At 47.0% G+C, this 16,893-nt stretch overlaps 2 protein-coding genes across 3 annotated transcripts; one reads left to right on the forward strand and one right to left on the reverse strand.

The window, feature by feature from the left end:
- The first annotated feature begins 499 nt into the window (after window positions 1-499).
- Window positions 500-6,085, forward strand: LOC136478379 (ABC transporter G family member 28-like). Of its 2 annotated transcripts, XM_066476816.1 has the most exons (14): window positions 500-1,367; window positions 1,475-1,551; window positions 1,653-1,931; window positions 2,012-2,075; window positions 2,168-2,314; window positions 2,522-2,556; window positions 2,671-2,744; window positions 2,832-3,664; window positions 3,768-4,064; window positions 4,170-4,649; window positions 4,755-4,903; window positions 4,994-5,283; window positions 5,390-5,511; window positions 5,630-6,085. In XM_066476816.1, the coding sequence occupies exons 1-14, from the start codon at window positions 1,060-1,062 to the stop codon at window positions 5,784-5,786; spliced, it is 3,312 nt and encodes a 1,103-aa protein (XP_066332913.1). In that variant the 5' UTR covers window positions 500-1,059; the 3' UTR covers window positions 5,787-6,085. The 2 variants fall into 2 exon arrangements, with proteins under 2 accessions (XP_066332913.1, XP_066332912.1); XM_066476815.1 differs by having other exon boundaries at window positions 2,522-2,744.
- A 187-nt stretch (window positions 6,086-6,272) lies between these two features.
- On the reverse strand, window positions 6,273-8,172 carry LOC136478380 (uncharacterized). The gene is made up of 2 exons (XM_066476817.1): window positions 8,027-8,172; window positions 6,273-6,932 (listed from the first exon to the last, which is right to left on the reverse strand). The coding sequence occupies exons 1-2, from the start codon at window positions 8,109-8,111 to the stop codon at window positions 6,448-6,450; spliced, it is 570 nt and encodes a 189-aa protein (XP_066332914.1). The 5' UTR covers window positions 8,112-8,172; the 3' UTR covers window positions 6,273-6,447.
- Between the last annotated feature and the right edge of the window lie 8,721 nt (window positions 8,173-16,893).

The following is a 16,893-nucleotide window of genomic DNA, read 5'->3' on the forward strand; positions in this document are numbered from 1 at the left end:
GGCCTCTTGGCACTCTCTTTCTCTCCATCATTAGCAGCATAAACACAACAAGGACGAGTGTGTCTTGTCACACCGATGCTTAGCTCAATCTTTTATTTTTAATTCGATATGAACTCCAATTAATCAGGTTTCTTGTGGCGTGGCATGGTCATTCAGGACAAATTCCATCGTTTATTTTGGCCCCGTTCGCTGGTCTGAAACTTGGCTGAAACTGGCTGGTTGTTGTGAGAGAGAAATATTGTAACGGCTGGTTGATGAACAATGTTTTGTGAGGAGAAGCAGCCGGCTGGTCTAGAAAAACCAGACCAGTGAACACAACCTTTAGCGTACCCCTCCATTTCGAATAACAAGTCGTTTTAGGCTTGTAGTACTAAGTCAAATTCCTCTAGCTTTGACTATAAACACTGAAGTACACAAGCATCTACTAACACATAAAACTAGATTCATTAGATACACCATGCAATAAAATTTTGATGGTGAATAAATTGTAGTTGTGAATATATTTTTCTCTCCATACATTTAGTCAATTATGACAAACTAAAACAACGAAGAAAGCATATAAAATATAAATAATAAAAAGAAAAAAGGAATGGGCCCACCGGTGGATTGTCCCGCCGCTGCCTGGAAGACTTGGACCAAGACTTTGACTTTCTCAACATTTCATTCAACTGCATTCGTTCCTACGACCAGTTCTTTCATCAGTCCTTGGACAGAGACAGCGAGGTCGGCGTGCGAGCCCACCACCACCACTGGGCGGGGCCCATCGTCCTCCCATCGAACCAAACTCTAGCTGGGCTACGGCCCAAGCGGTGCCATTCCGCAGCCCGGCTTGGTTTCTTATGGGCCGTCCGTGCCAGCAGCCTAGGCCCGCGGCCCGTCCATTCGAAAGCGAAGGCGATTAGGCGAAGCGTTCCTCACCAACCACCACTCTTCCTCCGGCCGTCGCCTCCTCTTCTCCCGCCCGTTATTTCTCCTCGCCACCAACGCGACGGCCGTACGTCCTCCACCTCCTCCGGCCCCGCGCGCGCATGGCGTAGGACCGGACCGACCGATGCAACAATGGCCTGCTGGGTGGCGGCCGCCATGCACCTGCTGCTGCTCTGCAACGCCGCGGCCGCCGCGCGCGCAGCCGTCGCCCTGTTCGCCGCCGTCGACGGCACGACGCCGCTGCACCCACGCCTGTCCCTCGCGGAGGCGGCCGCGGCCGGCGCAGGAGACTACGACGACGGCACCACCGGGGATAAGGGGTCCCAGGCCATCGTGGGGAGCCCCATCGTGGCCGGCGCCATGAACGACCGCCTCAGGGCGCTCACCTCCTCCTTCGCCATCGCCATCGGCAAGAAGCTCGACTACTGCATCAAGGACACGTACGTGCGTGCTGCGTCTTCATTCCTTTTTGTTTTCATTGCTTGCATTACCTTGTATACATATATATATATATATAACAAATATGTATCTATGCATATATATGCAGGGAGACGGAGTGGAATCAGGCCTTCGATTTCTCTAAGGACACCACCTTCCTCACCAACTGCATGAAGGAGACCAAGGGTACGTACGTCAGCGTGAGGATATATATATATGTATGTATATCATATGTATAAATAAATGTGATGTATGATGAAAAAAAATGGACGACGATGTGATAACAGGAGACCTCCAGCAGCGGATCTGCACGGCGGCGGAGATGAGGTTCTACTTCGACAGCCTGATGGGCGGCGACGACACGGCGGAGACCAACTACGTGAAGCCCAACGTGAACTGCAACCGGTCGTCGTGGATCGACGGGTGCGAACCCGGCTGGGCGTGCAGTGCCGGTCCCGACCAGAAGATCGATCTGCAGAACTCCAAGGACATCCCGTACAGGCCGCTCAAGTGCCAGTCCTGCTGCCCAGGCTTCTTCTGCCCCCATGGCCTCACCTGCATGATCCGTAAGATCACCTCTTGCATTGCATTTGTTCCCATCCATCTCAGTGCAACTGAATGAAGATGCATCCATATTTATATGCAGCTTGCCCTCTGGGTGCCTACTGTCCACGGTCCAGCCTGAACACTTCCACAGGCATCTGCGACCCGTAAGTCCGACGAATCCACACATAGAGCGAGCTAGAATGTCTTTTAACTCTCAAGGTGAATTCATTCATGCAGATGATATGATGCATTGCAGGTACAGCTATCAGCCGCCGCCCGGAAACCCGAACCACACCTGCGGAGCCGCCGACATCTGGGCGGATGTGGTCACAGCAGATGATATCTTCTGCCCTGCTGGATTCTACTGCCCCAGCACTATACAGAAGCTCCCCTGTAGTAGTGGGTAATCCTATCTATCTAATGTTTTCCAACCTTGTTACAATTAATTCCCTGCATATTTAGTGTACATACCTTTAAAATGCGTCCCTTCCTTTGTCGAAGCATCTTCTTCTTTTAATCCCACCACCCACTTTGAGTATGGGTTCTCAGTTCTCACTAATTATATAAATATAATAAATGCTGACAGTATAAGGTGCATTTTTATTTGCAGGTATTATTGCAGGAAGGGGTCAACCTCACAGACTAGTAAGCCCAGTCTTGTTCACAGAGATGGAAATCCTGACCATCAATATCAGCTCCTTTTGTTTCATTCAAGCCCATCCACTCCTCCTAAATCCACTGCTGCTCACCTTACTGCAGGATGCTACAAGAAGAGCTCTTGCCCACCAAACTCTGCTACTCAGGACATCACTATATTCGGCGCGCTGCTTGTGGTACATGCCACTACATCACTAGAATGGCGATGATATCTCCTGGTTCCTGTAGTCCAATGTTGTCATTGCCCCTTTGTTGTTCTTCAGGTTGCATCCTGCTTAGTCCTTCTTATCATCTACAACTTCTCCGGCCAAATCCTGACCAACCGCGAGAAGAGGCAAGCGAAATCTCGAGAGGCCGCCGCAAGGCATGCGAGAGAGACCGCACAGGCTCGAGAGAGGTGGAAGTCAGCTAAAGACGTCGCCAAGAAGGCGGGCGTGGGACTGCAGTCGCAACTGTCCCGCACCTTCTCGCGCAAGAAGGCTGGCCAGGCACAGCCCGGACCGTCCAGGGTAGGAGACGCAGGTGGGAAGAAGAACAATCTTACTGACATGATGCGCTCGATTGAGGATAACCCAGAGAGCGATGAGGGGTTCAACCTGGAAGTAGGAGACAAGGCCCTGAAAAAGCCCACGGGGAAACAGATGCACACCCGGAGCCAGATCTTCAAGTACGCGTATGGTCAGATCGAGAAGGAGAAGGCCATGCAGCAGGAGAACCATAACATGACCTTCTCAGGCGTTATATCCATGGCAAAAGACCATGATGTCAGTACGAGACCATCCATTGAGATCGCCTTCAAGGACCTAACTCTGACATTGAAGGGCAGCAAGAAGAAGCTCTTGAGATCAGTGACAGGGAAGCTCTCACCTGGTAAGGTAGCTGCCGTCATGGGCCCGTCTGGCGCAGGGAAAACCACGTTTCTGAGCGCCATTGCCGGTAAGGCAACCGGGTGTGGAACATCGGGTCTGGTATTAATAAATGGCAAGATCGAACCGATTCGAGGGTACAAGAAGATGATTGGCTTTGTTCCCCAAGATGACATCGTCCATGGCAACCTAACTGTTGAAGAAAACCTCTGGTTCAATGCAAGATGCAGGTACAGGCTGGAAATCCGAGTAGAGTCCTTTCACTAGTTCTCGACTTTTTAAGCTGCTATTATTACTTGATGAACTCACATATGATAAACTGATGCGTTTCAGGCTGTCAGCAGACATGTCGAAAGCCGATAAGGTCCTCGTCGTGGAAAGGGTCATCGAGTCCCTTGGGCTGCAGCCAGTTCGAGATTCTTTGGTTGGGACGGTAGAGCAGCGTGGCATCTCTGGTGGCCAGCGCAAGAGAGTCAATGTCGGCCTCGAGATGGTGATGGAGCCGTCGGTGCTGATCTTGGATGAGCCGACGTCTGGTTTGGACAGCGCCTCCTCCCTGCTTCTGCTCCGCGCTCTTCGTCGTGAAGCTCTCGAAGGCGTCAACATCTCCATGGTCGTCCATCAGCCCAGGTTGGTCTCCAGACTCCGAATCTGAACATGTACTAGCTAGGTCGCTTGGTGCAGTCAAGTTTCTGGTTGATGATGGATCAATAACTGATGCTTGTGCTGCTTCAGTTACACTCTCTACAGAATGTTTGATGACCTGATACTTCTAGCCAAAGGGGGCATGACGGTGTACCATGGGCCAGTGAAGAAGGTGGAGGAGTACTTCACAGGGCTGGGCATCGTCGTGCCAGAGCGGGTGAACCCACCAGACTACTACATCGACATCTTGGAGGGCATTGTGAAGCCCAACTTAAGCCCAGGTGTCAGTGTGAAGGATCTGCCGATCAGATGGATGGTGCACAACGGGTACGATGTCCCGCGGGATATGCTGCAGAGTTCTTCACAATCAGAGTCGACGTCCAGGGGAAGCATGGATCATGCTCCGAGCCAAGAGGATGCAGCGCCATCCATTGTTTCGGTACTCTGGGGCAATTTCAAGGATATCCTCGGGCAGAAGAAGGATGAGTATGATTACAACAAGACTTCAGAGGATTTGTCGAAACGTAAGACTCCCGGCATCCTGAGGCAGTACAGATACTTCCTAGGAAGGTAAGGCCCTCTTGTCTTGCCTTCAGAAGATATAAGCCTTTGTGAAATTTTATCAAGTGTGTCAAACTAGACTTCATGGCTTATGATGTAGCCATTCTTCTTCAGGTGCGGCAAGCAGAGGCTCCGTGATGCCAGGATACAGGGAGTTGACTATTTGATCCTTTGTCTTGCCGGTATATGCCTGGGAACACTGGCGAAAGTGAGCGACGAGACGTTTGGAGCGCTGGGATACACTTACACTGTCATCGCTGTCTGTAAGTATGAAAAGCTCTCTGAACAATGCTGTTTGCTTTTTTTCTGATAGCACACTTCAGCCAAGTGATGCACCCAAAATGTGGCTGCAGCTCTGCTCTGCAAGATCGGAGCCCTGAGATCGTTCACGCTGGACAAGATAAACTACTGGAGGGAGAGAGCCTCCGGGATGAGCTCCCTGGCCTACTTCATGTCCAAGGACACCATAGATCACTTCAACACCATTGTTAAGCCCATTGTCTACCTCTCCATGTTCTACTTCTTCAACAACCCAAGGTCGTCCATCTGGGAGAACTACATTGTCCTCCTTGCACTCGTCTACTGCGTCACTGGCATCGGCTACACCTTCGCCATCTTCTTCCAGCCAGGTTCTGCACAGCTGGTGAGTCATCTGTGTATTGTGTATGCTTTACTTGCTCGATATGTCTCACGAGCCAGGTTCACTTAGAGCCAGAACTATCCTAATAACACATATGGTGTGCTTGCAGTGGTCTGCTTTGCTTCCAGTGGTTTTGACTCTGATAGCGACACAGCAGAAGGACACGATCCTTGCCGATCTGTGCTACACAAAGTGGGCTCTGGAAGCCTTTGTCATTGCAAACGCTCAGAAGTATGTATGGCTCAGCTCATCCTGTCTGATGACTATCATATGGATTCAGATTCAACTGGCCATAGCAACACCGCAACCTGATAAAAACACACCATTTCTGTTTTCTCTCTGGTTGCAGCTATTCCGGAGTGTGGCTAATAACAAGGTGTGGCTCGCTGGTCAGGAGCGGCTACGACATTGAGCACGAGGCTCTCTGTATAGCAGTCCTCATTGCTAATGGGATACTCTTCCGCTGTGTAGCATTCTTCTGCATGGTCACCTTCCAGAAGAACTAAAAAATCAAGGAAAAACCATAAACTTTCTATGCCCATGTAGCAGGTCCGTTTCGTTAATTTCAGTGTGATAGGATTGTAGATTAGACTCCCTCTTGGTACAGTCCCAGGTGTAGATGAGAGATTCTTGAATAGCAAGCAACTGTCAGGGATGCCCTAAATTACAGAGGTGTTTTTTTTTTTCATTTTCAGGCTAGCTGAAACATTAGGGTTCACTTGCTTACCGCCAATGTAAATTTGATATGCAAATTCAGTGTATGTATGAGTATGACAACAAATTATGAAATTTGTAGCTCTTCACTTGGAAACAGTTTTCTTACTTTCAGAGCGAGTTTAAGTTACAGCAGAACTTAGCGCATTTAACTCTAAATAATCATAGCAATCTGTAAGCTCGTAATAGGAGCATATTTAACCACACACAATACACGAATGCTGATACACAACTGAGTACAGAATCAGAATGTGGGTAGTTCACAAGAGACTCACCATATTCAATTTATGTGGGTTTACAGCTCCTGGATCCAGTTTTTGGTATAAAAAAAGCTACACTGCAACAGAATCACAACAGCACGTATTTGATGGACTTGAGAGCTACACATGACAAGCCACGAAGAGAGGCTTCTACAGGTACTTACTCGACCAAACCCTATCATTAGGAACAATACTAACTTTGTTCAGAAGGCCCCTTAGAACTGACCTGAGACCCAGCCAAGTCGTCCAAAGTAAAGTTGAGAGTATCCGTTGAACCTTTCTTCACCTCCTCTCCTTGCGTCGCTAGGAAGTCCTCAATGCTCCCTGGCTCCCCGAACCATCCAAGCCTATCTGCTATGAGGTGGAGGTTGTTGCAGCCACCGCACCGCACAACCACAACTCCATTCTGGTACGAGTCCTTGCTGGCCATCTTCATAGATCTGGTCTCGCACACCTTGCACGTAAAGATCATGGCGAGGTCATGCCTTGGTGAGATCTTCAGGTTGGAGGTGTCCCTGACTTTGAATCCGGGCTCTGGTGTTGGGACAGAAGCCGGTGGGGGATTTCTTTCGGAGTCCTGTTGATCCTCGGGATCTGTTGCAGTTGCAGTATTGCTCGCTCCGGTAACTGTTAGGAGGGACCTTAGCCCGGCACTTGCAGGTGGAGGAAATGAGAATCCTGCAATGACATGAGTTTCCAGTTCAGTGCTTAGCTAATCTGCTTTGCAAAATTGTAAAACAGCTATGGTACAGGTACACTCAAGGATGAAGCAGTAACCACAAATAAACATTTGTGCTCCCAAGTCACAACTAGGAAGTCGGTGTTTATTTTTGTAACAATTATCGTTAGCGCTTTGTGAAAGCAGGGTAGTAGCAAAGCATGAATTGAACACAGCACGAATTTTTAGATTTGTTGAACCTATGTTTAAGGACAGCATACATGGCACACGAAACTTTCAGCCACAAATCCAAACCAATCAATCCTTAGCCTGAGCTTAGTGCCATCAACCTAAATAAACCAACCCTGAATTAATTTCACCAGCTTTTAAAGGGACGTAGCTAGGAGTATATATACGAGTAAATATAACATTAGGAGCAGTTGTCCTGGACGAGGCGAACGCCTGGATCGGTGCGGGCTACGGATGCCTGGCGTTGCTCACAGCTATGGCTGCTTAATACCTTGCTGTGCTCCACCTCCACCTTGTCGCACCATCAGTTATTTAGTTAGTACAACCTTACTTCCCCACCACTGGTTGGTGATTTGTGTTACGTGTTCCTCTAAGATGTGAACGGCTCCTCGCCGTGACTATCCTTGGAGCTTGTAAAACTTCCCACTTCCACTTAACGAAGCACGTGCTAATGCACGCTTTCGAAAAAAAAAGTGTGGCCATCAGACAGAGCAATGCAAGATTTTGGTCTCTACAGTGTTAGTCAATAAAAGGCACAAGGTGGAGACTGCTCTCGTTGAGTGAGTCTATGTTAAACATACGGAGCTTGCTTGCAAAAATTAAGGCACACATCAGAGATAGGGATTCCTCTCGCAAACCCAAAACAATTCTGAACAGCACAGCCTAAAGCAAACCCCAGTTAAGTCTTAAGACGGACGGGAGAGAGAAAGCTGGATGGATCACAAGCAAGCCATGAACCGTGAATTGATAGATACTATAGCTCGGAGCTCCCCTCCCCATCCGAGGAGCTGGAGGAGACGCGCGAGCGCAGCTAACCGAGGGAGAAACAGAGGAGGGCAAAGATGTGGGGATGGGATGGGCCTACCTCGGTGGGAGTAGGGAGCAGGCGATCCGGAAATTGCGGCGGCGAGGCGGCGTCGGAGCAGCGGAACCAGCCGGGAGGCAGCCATGGCGGCGCAGAGAAGGCTGTAGAGGAGGAAGAAGCTTGCGCTTCGTCTGTCTGCCTGCCTGCCTGCTTGGAAATTGGAATTGGATTGCTGAGGAAGAAAGAAAGAGACAGAGCGCGGCCGTGGTATGTTCTGGGCTTACTGATGGGCCTTCCTTGACTACAAATTAAATTGGGCTCTTAGAGCAAGATCAATAATAAAGCTAAGTAGTTCTTCCACCCTAATTTTTTATTATTTAATCTTTTTTTAATAAAGACTTAAACTCATCTTTGGACCCCGAGGGTCGACGCCATGAGTCCCGGCGCCGAGGTAACATATCTTGGCGCCACAGATCTTGACGTCGAGGTACATGACCGTGCACAGACGAAAATCCAACGTGGTTGATACCTCGGGCGCCGAGGTCGGCGCCACATATCTTGGCGCCGACCTCCGACACACTGATGACCACGGCGCGGTCAGGCGCGTGCGATGGCAGTCCGGCGCGATCAGGCTCGTGCGATGGCGTGGTTAGTGCTACGGTGACACGCAGAGGCGTAGGCAGCGATGGGACGAGGCGGGACAACTCGCCTGCCTCTCCCTGTGCGCAAAATCCCCGGTTAAAAAAACGGGAAAGCTATACCTTGCGCAAAATCCGTGGACGACGGACTGGCCTGTGCGCCGTGGGACTGCATGTGCAAGTGATAGGGGCAGGTGCAGCGGCAGGTGCAAGTGTAGGTCTGACCGTCACATCAGCCCCTATACACATGCATGCAGATTTATTTTCTCATTAGTTGGCCCGGCCTTCTTTGGAGGCCATAGTAGTACTTTCTTTTCCCCCACCAGGACTTCACAAATAGTTTCTCGTACACGATAAATTCCACAATCAACGCAAAAACATAAAACTCTCATTTACTTGTCCAAAATGATTTACTTTAGCAAAACACCAGCCATCTATTTTATATACTACTCCGAATTCAAATTATACCCTCTAACACCCACTTGGTAGTTATATATTTTATTTCAACGAATGGGAACGAGCTACTCCTAGTCAGGCCTTGTTTAGTTCTAAAAAGTTTTTCCAAAAAGTGCTACAGTATCCATCACATCGAATCTTGCGATACGTGCATGGAGCATTAAATGTAGACGAAAAAAACTAATTGCATAGTTTGATTGGAAATCGCGAGACGAACGTTTTGAGCCTAATTAGTCCATGATTGAATACTAATTACCAAATAAAAACAAAAGTGCTACAGTAGCCAAATTCCCAAATTTCACCTAACTAAACAAGGCCTTAGACGACGGAGTGAGCAGCGATGGGATGAGGCGGGACGGCGTGCGGGGCTCAGGCACTTGAAAGTTGATTGACTGGCTGGCCTCGTCCCATCGCTGCCCACTCCGTCACTACCACCGTACCGTACGTTGCAGTCTTCCCAGTCCATTTCCAAACAGTGACAGTACCACTATGGCCATGTTTAGTTCCAAAAACTTTTCCCAAAAAGTGCTACAGTATCCATCACATCGAAACTTGCGATACATGCATGGAGCATTAAATGTAGATGAAAAAAACTAATTGCACAGTTTGGTTGAAAATCGCGAGACGAACGTTTTGAGCCTAATTAGTCCATGATTGAATACTAATTACCAAATAAAAACGAAAGTGCTACAGTAGCCAAAATCCCAAACTTCACCCAACTAAACAAGGCCTATATGACACTGCAGGAGCGAGCTAGCTAGCCAGCCCGGAGGACGACCGATCATGCATGCGGCACTGCAACAGTGTCTCGTTGCCCCAGTGGCTTGCCTGCTCTGCCCGTGGTATGTATAGCGGATTATTAACGGTGTGGTCGGGTACTCGGCCACTCGGGTGAGTACGCGCAAAGACGGTGGACAGGCACGCAGGCTTCATGGATCAGCATGGTCGTCGTCACTGTGCCTGCTACTGCTCAGGGGCGTGGGCGAGAAGGCTGCCATTCCCAATTTTGGCCACTATAGCAAAACATTGCATAGGAAAAGCAGCGAAACACTGTAGCACTGAATGCGCTAGGCCATCAGTGTGTCCGAGGTCGGTGCCAAGATATGTGGCGTCGATCTCGGCGCCATGTATTATGGCGTCTACATGGCGCCGAGGTACCGGCCACGTATGATTTTCTTCTGTGCATGGCTAGGTACCTCGACGCCAAGATCTGTGACGTCGAGATGTGTTACCTCGGCGTCAGGACTCATGACGTCGACCCCTAGGGTCCAAAGATGAGTTTAAGTCTCTTAGGGGGTCAAATGTAATTTTTTTTAAAAAAAGGTTAAATAGTAAAAAATTAGGTTCTTCCACAATGCCTAAAAAAATAGCCCTTCCTCAAAAAAAAATTAAGTAGTAGTTTCTTAAAAAAAGCCAAGTTAGCTATAAGTTAAATTTTAAACGGTAATGCCGGGTCATGGTGTCCGGACGGATGGACGGACGCGGCTTCCAAAAATTTCCCCACTCGCTATCGCGCCGTCCGCTCGCTCCATCGCCCCGCCTACCTTCCCTACTCTGCCTCCACCGTGTCACCCCCCTTTCCCACTCCGCGCTCCACCGCGTCGCCCACCTCCACCGCGTTGCTCGCTCGCCTCGGCCGCTCCACCGAGTCGGCGAGCCTCCGCGACAGATGCTCCAGCAAGCAGACGAGGGGAGGAGCTTCGTGTGATGCCGCGCCGCCGCCAACCTCCACGTCGGCATCGAGCTCTGCAACGACGAGCCTCCATTTGTCCAAGCAGAAAGGTGAAATTGTGCTAAAAGCGCATGTTGCAAGCGTATGTTTCAAGTATTTTAGATGTTTCATAGGTAAGTTGTAAGTGTTTTATATCGATGTTGCAAAAGTAGATCGGGATGTTGCACATGTTATAATGACTATACACGTATGTTTCAAGTGTATGTTCCAAATGTTTTAGACGAATATTGCAAGTGTTTCATCTAGATGTTGCAAAAGTAGATCCGGATGTTGCAATACCGTATGTTGCAAGCGTATGTTTCAGGTGTTTCATACGTATGTTGCATGTGTTTTATCTGAATGTTGCATATGTTTTGCAATGGCTACACATGTGTTTTCAAGTTTTCTTCTGGCATTTTTCGCAAGTGTTTCAGATGTATGTTGCAAATGTTTCAGTTGTTTTCAGACGTATATTGCAAGTTGTTTCATCTGAATGTTGCAAAATTAGATCTGTTGCTGCACATGTTGCAATGGACCCACCTGCCGCAGCCACCTGTTGCAGCTGTAGGGGCGCCACCGTGGGTCATCATGCGGGCGTCTAAGGCCGTTAGACGCATCTGTAGCACACCATCCATAGGCGAGGGTAGGTGACTAGGACCCACATGGGTTCCTGCATGCGGGCGCGGTGGTCAGGCGAAACAAAGCGAGTGCAATGGTAGGGCGGTATGCAACGTGGGGTCCACGCGGTGGTGTGTGTGAAAACATATGGCATGGGCTCCTTTCGCGTGTAGCGCGGCCTCTCGTGCGAAGGACCTGAGGCGTCCAATATTTTGGAGCGGCTCCGGACGTCCGGGCCTAGCAACGTCCAATTTTAAAAGCTAAATTATATAATAGAGTTATCTTATTTTCTACATTTTTTAGTATATGATATCATATGTCACATTCTCTTTCCTATTTCCTTCGCACATACACTTTTATCTTGATCCACCAATGTCTAGACTCATGTGTCCAACATGTTAGGGCCTGTTTGATCTCCTCCTCTAGACTTTAGAGCCTTAAAATTTAGAGCTAAAGTCTCTAGGTGGTCTAAAGTTATCTCTAAACTTATGTCGAGTTTGTCCCTCTGCTTGATCCATGGCGTTGTTTGTGCGTGGGTCCAAGGAGGGGAGGTGTAACTCGACACCATAAATTGAAACTGCTGGTTTCTTTAACCTTGGTTCAGGAGCTGACCGGGAGAAATGATTTCTTCCCATTTTAGGGGTGTTTGGCAGAGCTTCATGCAGCTATAAATCCTAAAAAACTGAGTTGTTCCTATTTTTTTCAGAAAAAACACCCCATCTCCACGAACTTTAGATCCACCAAAAATTTGGATCTAGCTCCCAATTCCACCAAATTCATGGAGCATCTCAAGCGTGCTCTGGAAACTCTAATTTCGTGTAGTTGGTAAAAATTATCCATCACTGTCACTCATTACACAAACATACCAGTTCGATCCATTATTCATTCTCTCTCGCTATTTCTATTTCTCGTCGTGTGCGTCGCTCACCGCTGAAAGGGTCGAGATGGCGACTAGAGGGGGGGTGAATAGTCTTTTCTAAAACTTAATCTCGTCGGCTAACCGAAACAAGTGCGGAATTATAACTATCGGTCTAGCCAAGACTACACCCCTCTATCTATATTCACTAGCACCTTTTCAAAGATACTAATTAGCAACAAAGGTGCTGGGCTAGCTAGAGCTCTCCTAACCAATTCTAGAAGCAAGGTCACACAAACCTATGCTACTAGTACTTTAAGCGATAAGGGAGCTCCTACACATGCTAGTAAGCAAAAGCACAAAGCCAACTAAGCTCACTAGCAATGCTCAATAACAAGGCAACCAATGTTAAATTAGAGAGCGCAATTACTTAGCTACACAAACTAAGCAATGTGACTAACAAGGTTACGCAAACTAAATTAGCCACGCAAGGGAGCTACTTCTATGCTATACAAGCAAGAAGGTAACTAGTAAGCTACACAAGCTAACTAATTACAAGAGCAACTACACAAGCTTAATATGTATAAAAGTAATTGCAAGCTTGTGTAATAGGGATGCAAACCAACGGGAAGAACAAGGTTGACATGATGATTTTTCTCCCGAGGTTCACGTGTTTGCCAACACGCTAGTCCCCGTTGTGTCGACCGCTCACTTGGTGGTACGGTGGCTAATTAGCATCACCCACTAAGCCTGCACGTCGGGCGCTGCAAGAACCTACCCTGGAGGTGAGGGTAGCTCAATGACACGCTTTACTAAAGTTGCTCTTCGTGGCTCCCGCGGGACGAGCATAATGCCCCTCACAAAGCACTTCTCCGAAGCGCCGCACAAGCTTCTTGCGGGCTTCTACAGAGACCACCACCAAGCCATCTAGGAGGTGGCAACCTCCAAGAGTAACAAGCACCACCGGCTTGCAAGTCGATCACCTAGTGCCACTCGATGCAACCTCACAATGCAATCATACTAGAATCGATCACTCACACAATCGGATGATCACTATCAAGTATATGTGAGATGGAGGGCTCCTAAGCACTCCCAAGCATGGACACAAAGTCCCCCAAGGTGCTCAGCTCTAGCCATGGCCGAAGGCCACTTTTATTTATAGCCCCAAGGGCTAAACTAGCCGTTACCCCTTCACTAGGCAACTGTCGGGTCGATCGGACGCTCCGGTCGTGTTGACCGGACGCTGGACCTCAGTGTCCGGTCGTTCGATGACAGCCACGTGTCACCTGCGTTCAACGGCATTCTTTCGATCTCAACAGTCATCTTCTAACTGGACGTAGCAGCTTCAACTGACCGGACACTGGACCCTCAGTGTCCGGTCGTTTATAGTAAGGTACCGACCCCAACCGGACGTGATCGGACGTAGCCCTAGCGTCCGGTCACTCTCCAGCGACACTGCTTCATCCGATAACAGGACCGGATAGTACCACCAGCATCTGGTCACTTTCAGAGCTAGCGTCTGGTTGATAGACCGATGCTGCACGCTGACTGCCACTACTGATCGGACGCTGAGCCTCAGTGTCTGGTCACTGCATGACCAGAGTCCGGTCCACTCTGTGGGACCTTTCTCATCTCCGTTTCTTCACCGAGTTGATCCACATCAACTCCAACTTTATCTCCTTTGTAAATGTGCCAACACCACCAAGTGTACACCACCATGTATATGTGTGTTAGCTTTTCACAATCATTTTCCAAAGGATTAGCCACTCAACTTGCCACGCCACTCAATCCTAGCGACGATTGCAAAGTTAGATCACTCGAGTGGCACTAGATGACCGATATGCAAATAAGTTTGCCCCTCTTGATAGTACGGTCATCTATCCTAAACCTAGCCATAAACTTCTCTACACACCTATGACCGGTGAAATAAAATGCCTTAGGTTATACCTTTGCCTTGCGCATTTCATTCCATCTCCTCCAATGTTGATGCAACACATGCACCAACATGATCAACAATGATGTGATCCACTTCATATCATCACGTGATTATATTGGTTTATCGATCTTGACTTCACTTGCTCTTCACCGTTGCCATCGTCCATCGGCGCCAAGTCTTGCTCAAGCTTCACCGCCACGCGGTCCATCACTCCAAAGCCTTCGACTTGCCCTTCACGCTTGCAACCGGTCTATCAAGCCAAGTCTTGTCTTGATCTTCTCCACCTTGATCACATGACTCAATGTCATGTCTCATGTGCAATGAGCTCCTTCATCATCACATGTGTGAGCTTTGCAACATCTCCAAGCCATTTTCACCTTCATGGCATATGTTGCTCACACACATGTACCTGTGGATTAATCACCTGTGTATCTCACATAAACACAATTAATCCACCTAGGTTGTCACTCAATTACCAAAACCAAACAAGGACCTTTCAATCTCTCCCTTTTTGGTAATTGATGACAACTCTACAAAGATATGGAAATTAAGCTCTTTTGGATTCATATTGCTTGCCCAAGCAATTTTACTATGTGTAAATGATTTTGGATAAGTACCACAAACCCGAAATGGTAGTATTAGCTCCCCCTATATATGTGCTAGAGTGTTTGATTTGAAGCTCGCACATATGCATAGATTAAAATTGTGGGAGAGTAATTACTACAAAATGATGCTAAGGTGTATAGAGTAAACCTTTGAAGCGTGTACCAATCGGAGTTGCACCTTTAAGTTCATCCTTAGCACCATGGTTAGCTAGATATCACTTGGAAATAAAAGCACTAGATACCTTGTGAGATCAACATTAAAAGCAAGGTACTAGCATTACTTGAAAAGCATACCAAGTGTCTAGCTATCATCCTATGCATGCTAGTTATCAAATCATCATTTAAGTTTTACAACTCGCATACACCACACAAGCATGCATATTGAATTTGAAAGCTTATGCAATGCAAGCAAGCACATGAATATGCACATATCAAATGCAATCAATCAAAGTTCATGAGCTTGCTCCCCCTTCTTGTGTGCTTCTCTTATCCAAGAAATTTTGATCCATCTCTTTTCTTCAATGTTGCTCCCTCTTTGTCCATATCCATGTCCAACCTCTTAAGCTTTCATATCTTATCTCTTCCCTTACATAATTTATCTCTCCCCCTTATAAAAGCTTTCATATCTTTGTACAATCTCTCCCCCTTTGTCATCAATTTCCATAAAAGGTGAGTTTCTCATTGATGCAAGGGTATGCATTTGGGATAGATGGTTGAGGCTTGAATCTTGCATTTTTTATGGACATCACTTGATTGTTGGAATGACACCATTTGTAGATACCACTTGTAACTTGTACCACTTGTATCTTGTGTAGGGCTTCTTGAGATACCACACATATGATCTTTGATCTTGATATCAATTTGTGGTACACCTCCCCTTTGTGATAGCATGGGTCATCCAATTGATACACTTGAGCTCTTGTAGGTGAGGGATGCATTCTTCATTTGATGATCACTTAAAGTTGAGGATCACTTGTGGAACCATCATCTTGCATGATTGATATTATGTGTAGATGTGATATCACTTGAAAGAATCTTCTAGTATGAAACCACTTGTTGGATTTATTAATAAAAACCACTTCTTGAACATTTGTTATCTTCATGAGTACCACTTATAGGATATCACTTGTGAGTTGATCTAGACATAACTTGTAGATTCTTGATGAATTACTTGAGTCTAGATACTACTTAAAACAAACAAACTAGATATCTATTTGCATTGTTGTCTTGTGCTTGTACTCTTATCACTATCATGAGCTTCTATGATTGACTTGAACTAAATTAATTTGCCTAAGCTTCTAAGTCCGGTTTAAACCAATGACAAGCTTCTTCACACCTCTTGCAAGGGTTATCTTGCCAATATTGTACTTGTCACTTGTTAGCAATCCAAATTGAGTCAAGTACTTGGTTCACTAGCTCATGAACAAATTCATGTACTAACCACTAGATCAAGTAATCATTCAAACAATAGTGGTAGGCTATGAATTTAAGCATTTCATTTGTTATGCATGATCCTATGAAGCATGTACTATATGCACTAACCGCATACTAGTAAGAGATGAAATGATCATGCACATTGCAATGATACATTTGCTATGTTGGAGTAGAGGATAGTCACATAGATTCCAATTCATTACTCCAATAGCAATGTGAAGTCCAATTATAAGCTTGGTGAAGACCAATAGATACCATTTTGAATTCCATTCTTCACCCATTTGAAATGAATACCACTTATGATCAAGTGCACCTTCTTGTTGTGGTTGGCTTGCTTTATCTTTTGATCTTTGCTTGCATGAGAGTATCAATTTGAGAATACTACTTGAAATATCATGACTAGCTCCCTTTTGGGTGTTGCTTAGTTTTCTTGATCAACCCTTTTGATTGCTTCAACTAAGCATCTCAAATGTTCCTCGGATCACCACTTCCATGTTAGCCTTCCAAGTACCACACTTGGTTTACCTACGCATAGGCGGCAAGTCCCTACACTAGAGAGAAGTGACCTCTCTCCAAGAACCATTCTTGACACTCACTTGAAATAACTTGATTGATTGATCCAAGTGATGGACTTAACTTGATGAGCAACCTTGATTCCTTCTTTAAGTCCTTT

This window comes from Miscanthus floridulus, chromosome 8 (assembly GCF_019320115.1).
Source record: "Miscanthus floridulus cultivar M001 chromosome 8, ASM1932011v1, whole genome shotgun sequence".
In the NCBI taxonomy this organism is placed as follows: Eukaryota; Viridiplantae; Streptophyta; class Magnoliopsida; order Poales; family Poaceae; genus Miscanthus; species Miscanthus floridulus.

Coding starts and splice junctions, on each gene's coding strand:
- LOC136478379 (XM_066476815.1), top strand. CDS start 1,060: ATGGCCTGCTGGGTGGCGGCCGCCATGCACCTGCTGCTGCTCTGCAAC. Junction 1,932..2,011: donor TGGCCTCACCTGCATGATCC/GTAAGATCACCT, acceptor ATTTATATGCAG/CTTGCCCTCTGGGTGCCTAC. Junction 4,650..4,754: donor TACAGATACTTCCTAGGAAG/GTAAGGCCCTCT, acceptor ATTCTTCTTCAG/GTGCGGCAAGCAGAGGCTCC.
- LOC136478380 (XM_066476817.1), bottom strand. CDS start 8,111: ATGGCTGCCTCCCGGCTGGTTCCGCTGCTCCGACGCCGCCTCGCCGCC. Junction 6,933..8,026: donor TGCTCCCTACTCCCACCGAG/GTAGGCCCATCC, acceptor ATGTCATTGCAG/GATTCTCATTTCCTCCACCT.